The sequence below is a fragment of the Atta colombica genome, unplaced genomic scaffold, assembly GCF_001594045.1.
Source record: "Atta colombica isolate Treedump-2 unplaced genomic scaffold, Acol1.0 scaffold254, whole genome shotgun sequence".
NCBI classification, from domain to species: Eukaryota; Metazoa; Arthropoda; class Insecta; order Hymenoptera; family Formicidae; genus Atta; species Atta colombica.
Window position 1 is genome coordinate 1,037,079 of NW_017259353.1, and position 8,041 is coordinate 1,045,119.

Below are 8,041 nucleotides of genomic sequence, written 5' to 3' on the forward strand. Positions count from 1 at the left end.
ATATATGCAATATAAATATATAATACGCAGTCTATTATTTCCGAATTAATTTACATATTTAAAAAAGTATTTAAAAATATGAAAAAATTTTAAAAAAATGTCTTAACACTTTTAATAAATTTTCTCTACGAATAATCACAACAGTTAATTTAAAAATATAATTGCAACATATGAAAATTTCCCAGATTCTTCTGTCGTTCCCTCCTAGGAACATATTTACATGGACAATACATCCAACAAGTGCGAAATGTAATGTACATATGTATCCGTAATTTTAGCAACTCTCTTTCGAAAAAACGATTATCGTTGTTTTCGTAAAATAATAAATAATATATATTAAATCAATGAATTTGTTTACACTTTTAAATTTTGAATTCTTTTTGCGTTTCAAGTGCCTTTTGAATAAACAATCTGAACTAACGATTAGTTACAAATAAATATCTAATATTAAATATAATATCGATAATTATATAAATAAATATAATTCTAATATGTTTTACACAAATACGACACATATTTAGGTAAATTAAATAAAATCTAATATACTTATAATAATAATATACTTATAATAATAAGAATCAAAAGAGTAGTAAATTTTGTCGTATAATTTAACAAAGATTCTATACTAAATAACATTCTAGTACTAACAATAATTTTCGCAGAGGTGATCGGAGAACAAGAATCAAGGGTAGGAAGAAGGAAACACGATACTAAGGACTAAGTCCGTTAGCTCCTTAGTGCTTTTGGTATACCGCAGGGATCCGCGGTAATAATCCTCTCCCGTACGATCATGGCGGATGTATGGCTATTAAATTATTAGCGCCTCGATCAACATTAGGAATCGTGACAAATCCGATCTATACCATCCGCGCTGAGACTCCTCTTACTACATCGCTCATGTGCGCGCAGCTTAATTGCCAATTGTGCTTCGAAATGGCTTCGTCTTTATCCTTAGTACTCTTCTTCTTCGCCTACATGGTTATTAATAAATGACTCATTGATACGAAAGCAATTGTTTCAACTGCTATAAACTGATAGCGATGTTAAAGGAAGTACTAGTTGATGCAACAACGTTTATGATTCGTCGTAAGAATTAGTTAAACTTGAAAAAGAAAAAAAATCTAACAATTTAAAAATAACAAAAGCTACGATAATTTTTCTTTAAAAATTTCTGGAAGTAAGAAATTTCTTCAATTTTTTAATCCATTTCCCCGTCATTTTCATTCCTATTTAACATGAAACCACAAACGCCACTTTGATGTCAATGACGCGGCTAAACTCACATAACTCTAAAATACGATGCAGCTGATATATCCGGGATAACGTTAAAACAAATTGATTGCATCGACTGCGTCCATTGCCACAACTAGCTCGCAACAACAGCTCTCACAATAAATAACAATAACTAACGACCGAGTCTCCCTGATCGCCGGTGAACATCACACTCACCCCTTTCTCTTCTCTATACATGGCATATCAAACCCATCCTGGCTCGTATACACGCAGCCTCAAGTGTCAGTACCGCGAGAGAGAGAGAGAGAGAGAGAGAGAGGAAGGAGAGAGAGAGAGAGAGAGAGAGAGAGAGAGAGAGAGGAAGGAGAGAGAGAGAGAGAGAGAGAGAGAGAGAGAGAGAGAGTTGGGGATGCACAGACGCGCCGATGCTGCTGAGCGCTCTGGGTGCAGTTAATTTCAACCACCCGCGCGCCGGGCGCAGGAGGTTGTTCGAGTGGGTGGTTACGCGGATAGGCCGAAGAGCGAAAAAGGGGATGGCGACGGTTTCGAGGGGGTTAGAGTCGCGGGTACCAGGGGAGGGAGGGGGGAGGGGGTGGACGGTGCTAGAACGGCGAGATATATACCGGAAAGGGGGTGAAGTGGGGCACGGAAGTGACGAACGAGAGGTAGGAACGGACTAGGGGGTTAAGGGACGTGGCGAGGGGGACGGGGGGGGGAGGGGGCGGGTTGACGTGCTCCCGGCATGTCGATATCCCTGGAAATTTAATCATGCCGTTCCACTATGAACATCGCACGCCGCGCCACTCAACGAGCGCTATATGGATGACGCCTCGTGGAACGTTATACCGGCGAATTTGCATGTTTAATGTGGTATCGGTTGCTTGCGCGCCGTATCCGCGCTTGTTCTCTCACCGGCGCGACATTAAATATAGCGCTCCTCCGCTCGCCGACGTCAGCACCTCATCCAAGGGGCGCGCTTTTATCGTTCTCGATGACAAGATCCTTGTCACCGGTAAATCTTACGCCAGCTCTATGGATAACAACTTGCGAGTACGATGTGATCAAAGAGTAGTGGATATTATTATCATTAATTTATTAACCGTATCATAATAATATAAGTATAATAAAAATATTTCAGATATTATAATCGTATTCATTTCATTATTGAAGTGTACTTGACCTCTTTTAATTTAACTATTTCTCGCGCCTGAGACTTTATTACCCAAATAATTCTTTTAGCGTTTTTATTCTAATATACGCTGTCCCTTTAAATCAAAAAGACGACCACACCCAATGATAAAAGGCCCAAATACTGTTCTATGTAATAATTATCCAATTAACCCGCACCCCAATCCGGAAAACATTCTTTAAGAATCGCAAACAATCATGCGATTAACACAACTACAAATCGCTTTTACGTATCGGTTCTATGTGCCGTGTAAACATGCTTTTTACCGCGTGTGGTCCGATATGCTGGGACAGGGCGGTACGTTATCGTCGCTAACGAGCCATAAAGACGAAGAGGGACGAGAAGGGTCCGGGCTGAGGCCCCTCGCACAAGGGGAGGCTGGAAGGAGAGGGTCCTCCGACCATGTCGCGAAGTTTAAACAGCTTAGAGGGATGTTGCGGCGCCCCGATGCTTAGGGCGCCAAGTCAGCCGGAAACCTCTAATAGCACCGTCTATCTGCGCGGAAAGGAGAAAGAGAAAGGGAAAGAGGGAAGGGTCGTCGTAGGGATGAAGTTCACAGGCGTACTATGAATGCGGCCGCAAAGGTGCTCGTACAGGTTGTATCTCCACGAGTATACGATAACCGCACCCTCGAGGCGAGGGAAATGCGTTCGACCAGGTATTCGCGTACGTCGCAGCCGCAACTGAATTTATAATTTGAGAAGGGGAAAAGGCAAGGACAATGCGCACTCGTGCCTGGGATAATTATTAATCGCGTTACAAACACGGTGCCGACCAATGTGTTTGTTAAAAATACGCGGACATTTTAACCCAGTCAGCAATATTTCCTAAGTGTTTTTCTTTCATGAAATAATTCTGCATAAATAATCACGTGCGCCGTTCCCGGAAGGAACAATGAAATTACTGTGTAAAACTAAGTAATGAGATGGTTCATTTAAGATCTTCTCAAGTAAAATTAAAATATATCACAAAAGGCAGGTGTGATAAAATAATGTTTAAGAGTTTATAATTATAATAGAATATTAAAGAATTAATACGCGCTAGTTAATGTAAATTTAATTTTTCCAAGCAAATTCGATCATTGGACAAAAATTAGTAAATACATAATGCCGGGATTCTGATGTTGTGTCTGTGTTTATATATAACCAAACATAGTAAAGTAATGGATGACCTCGACGATTTCAATTAATCATCCCAGTTATTGCGAGTGTTCTAATGGATATCGTATTACGGAGTCTTTCACAAGGCTTTAATTTCCTTCACAACGGATATTGTTTGATGCGTATGACGCATAATAGACGTATGTATATTTCTCTGAAGTATATTTTTTTCTAAAGACCTACATATAACGTTAAATGAATTTAGTATCTGTTGAAATCTCATTTAAAAAGCCATACATATTTTGCGTACATTATTATATTATGTGGAATAAAATTTGATCTAAAATACATTTCTTGAAATTATTATATTTAATAACAGTTCGATGCCTGAAATTTTTCTTATTTAGATAAATATTGCAAAATAAAAGTGATCATAAAAACAATTGTCAGAAAAAAATTGCCCATTCGCGACAGACGTCTCAAATGTAGCTAAATATTCGGCTGAAATAAAAACATTCATTGAAAAGATCAAAAAGTACACAGAATACACTCATTCTTCCCTTTTTTCCTTTTGCTTCGGCCCATCGACTTTACTTTATACCAACAACGGACAGGTTGTGTTTATTGTGAAAACAGGACATGATCACGCGTGTGTAGATAAGACCACATACACACCGCGAATTCATCATCCTGACAGAGGGTTGATGATTTCGATAATGTCTTCTGAAATCACACGTCGACGTCGAAAAAAGTTGAGAATCGTTGATTTGAAACACTGAGAATGATATAGAATAATAGTTTTAAAAAAATGCGATTAATTAACCTTCATTAATTAAGCAAATGTACTGAATCTTCTATAATAATTATTTATATACTAAAATAATAACTACGTTACTGGAATAATAATTACAGTACTTGAAAATAATATAATATAATTACATATTCAAAATTATTTCGAAAAGGCTACGCATTTCTGGAAGGAAATTTCAACAGTGCAGTCAAGTCCAATGTACCATGATATATATTTATAAACTTGATGAACTATCACGTATCATCATTGTATTTATCAGACCGGACAATATCGCACGCAATCGATGTTATCAAAACTCACGGCTCGTCAAGCCACCCTGCGATGTTCTGAAAATATTCCGCCGCCCCTCCCAAAGACATTCTGCCAGTGTTTTCTCATCGAAGAGACTCGTGGCCACTTGCCAGTCTGTCACTTCGCTCGTCAACCCCTTGCAACGACAGTGCACTTGACTCGTCGCACCTCCCGTCGCGTCTCCCCTCCCCCATCCCCCCCGCTAGTCCCCCCGAAAACGTTCGCCTAACTGCGAAGGTAACGCAAAGTAACGCTCCGACCCCTCGTAGCCTATTCCGGGTTGCCGGCTCGCGCACGAACAATATTTGCAGAGCTCTTATTCTCAACCCCCGTGAGCGGCGGCGCTTCGACCCCCGCTCGCCCGAACCACCCGTTTCTCTTTCCACCCTCGTGTGCACCAGCAACCACCTACCTACCTACCTAATAATGATTTTACGTTACGCCACGCCGTTCCCCGGGGAATCCGACGGTGCCGCACCCTTATTGCACATGGCCCGTGCTCGGTACATGGGGTACGTAGGCAGCAAAAGGAGGGAGGAAGGTTGGAAAGAGAAAGAGGGCTGATTATCATTAGCAATGGAGTCCCAAAACACCCTCGTCGCTGCCTGACGCACGTACGCACGCAGTCGGCACGATGCTCGAGGTCGTGGGAGCAGCGAGATTTGTTCGTGCGTATGATAAAAAAAAGAGAGAAATTGCATCGGAGTGAAAACATGCTCCGAATCGATTTAGTGAGCGTGTATACGAGCTACAACAGAAGCGTGTAGCTTATCAGAGAAATGACGAAACAGATTTCAAGCTGGATTTATGTTTCACTTTCTAATAAATTTCATTAAATTAACGTACGAAATAATATATACTTTGAAAAATCAAATATTTTTTTTTTTTAATAGTATAATATAACCATAATTAACATAAAAAGTAATTATTATTTAATATCTTTAGTAACATATGCTTCACGTAACAATTTTTTTAAATTGGTTCTTTCAAATCACAAAATCACTGTATTGAAAGTACGTTTATTAAATAAAGAAAATTCAAAAAATAAACGAAACAACTGCCCCTCAACCTCTATCGCCGAAAGAGACAGCTCTTTCGAGAACGAAAGATTCCTCCGGAAAAAGAACTCGGACTTATTCTCATTTCACAGCGCAATTGCTGCGACTGTGAACGTTATTGGTCGGCGCTCTCACGACGCCTTTGAATTTTTCATTCTCCTGAATAATGAATTAAATGTTTCATAACGATCCTCCGCATTGGAACGCAGCGGTGTGTATAGGTGGTACACAATCGAGCATAACACGAATCCATGTGTGATCCCGTAGGTCGTTAGAAAAGTCTCCGGAAGTGACCATGGTTTTGTTTCTGTTAAGTCTTTTGGTCGTTTAGAGGGAGGGGGGAGGGCGTAGAATGAGCATCGTAGGGGCGGAGAGCATCGGAGTGACGGCAGAATGGAGTGGCGTGGGGGAGGACAAGGTGATAATTTGATAAGACATCGGGAGGGGTTGCCATGGAGACGATACAAAACCCAGAGCCTCAACTGGAACCCTCCAGGCGGCCTTCTCTCCTTCTTTGTTCTCTGCCTCTCTCTCTCTCTCTCTCTCTCTCTCTCTCTCTCTCTCTTTCCATCCTCAAGAAACCTTCCTTCAAGACTCCGCTCCATCAACCGGGAGACACCGAAGTGTCAAGTGTCCTGCCGCCACCGCTTTGCGATTCCCTCAACTTTTTTATTCCGACCTCCCCAATCACACGTTCGATGCGTTCGACATTGATGCGTACTGTCGAAGATAAACACGCAAAGATACAAGAAAAAAACAACAGTTGCGCTACGAAGATTTAATAATAGTTTAAAATTGCTCTTTAGATTTAAATGCAAAATCATCTCTTTCTTTCTCTCCCATGATACCCTGTATATGAATAATCTAATTCTCATTTTCTGAAGGTAGTTCTCATTATGAATGCTAAAGAAAAGTATTATTAGCTAATTTAATAGCTACATGATTTTTTTATTTTAATTTCCGAAGAAACATTTTTATCATTCAGATACAATCAGTAGTCAAAATATTAACTTCGTAAAATAAGATTACCCACTTGTACAGACACTATATTGCGTCACGGCAAAGTTCCATTCCAAGATTAGGAAGGCTATGATACCACCCCAAATCGTGGGAGCAAGGAACGTGAACGTTAAATACAGAAGGGACGGGGGAGACCCCCGAAAGAGACATTACGATTATTACTGAGTGAAACTCGCAATGTGGGACTCGGCATCCCTGAAATGCATTGGCCACATGTGCTATATTCAACTGGAGCCTCTCACAAGGACTCGGTCCAGACGGTTGGCTGCATTATTTATCGCACAAACTTGCCGGACTAATTGATCCCTTACGTCCCCTCGATAACGATACCCATCGGAATCACGAGTACGATTTTCGTATAACATTCGTGAAAGTTAACGAGCTGTCCAAAAGATGAGATAATTGCGTTCCAAGCGAATTCAATCCGACTAATTTTAGTATTTCCATCCAATTGGATAAGCGATGTAAGAATACCAATGGAATATAGTTTATGTTCATGTTCGTGTGGAACATTAGTAAATAAAATTATTAGACTTAATAGAGAAATTCATAAGTTTATTAATAAAATCGTTGAAATCATTTATGAAAATTAAAATCGACAGTAATACAGTATTTTCATAATAGATATATTTTTATCGAAAATATAGCTAATGATTTATATAAATATTAAAGCATACTAATTTTTTGAGTTTATCATATATTTTCTAATTATACGAAATAAATATAAATAATTATCGAAAAAATTGTTATATGAAAGAAAAGAAATCAATATTTCTAAACTTAATTTTAAAATAAAAAAGAATTTATAGATTATACTTACCGGTGTGAATATACGTGTGCTTCTTCATATCGCTCTTTTGGTGGAATCGTTTGCCACAAAATTGACAAGGGTACGGTCTCGTGTCCGAGTGGATTAGAAGATGAGTGCTGAGTGTGCTGGATCTCTTGAAGGCTTTACCGCATTGCTTGCATTCGAACACTTTCTCTGCGGAGTGCACAGCCCTGTGTTGCGTAAGACTAATTTCGTGGCCGAAGGTTTTGTTGCACAACTCGCAGGCGAATGGTCGCTTACCATTGTGTGACCGCCTCGCATGAACCTACGTAAATCAATATATTTTATATGTATTTGCAAATTTTCATATATTATCAGGCACTAAGATCCGCTTCGAGCGGAAATAAAATTCTTCCTCTTATTTCATTTATTTTTATTTTTCAGTTTAAATATCTCTTATAATATTAATATATATTATTATAGCTAGCAATTTAGGGTAATTCGATATATATGTGTGTGTGTGTGTGTGTGTGTGTGTGTGTGTGTGTGTGTGTGTGTGTGTGTGTG

The 8,041-nt window shown here is 39.4% G+C and overlaps 1 protein-coding gene across 1 annotated transcript in view; it reads right to left on the reverse strand.

Annotated features, from left to right (window-relative positions):
- LOC108689059 (zinc finger protein 358-like) overlaps positions 1-8,041 on the reverse strand; it is a 28,645-nt gene that overhangs the window by 8,177 nt on the left and 12,427 nt on the right. The window contains exon 4 of the mRNA XM_018195662.1: positions 7,523-7,799. Within this exon, the coding sequence (XP_018051151.1) occupies positions 7,523-7,799 (277 nt within the window). The remainder of the gene's footprint in view (positions 1-7,522; positions 7,800-8,041) is intronic.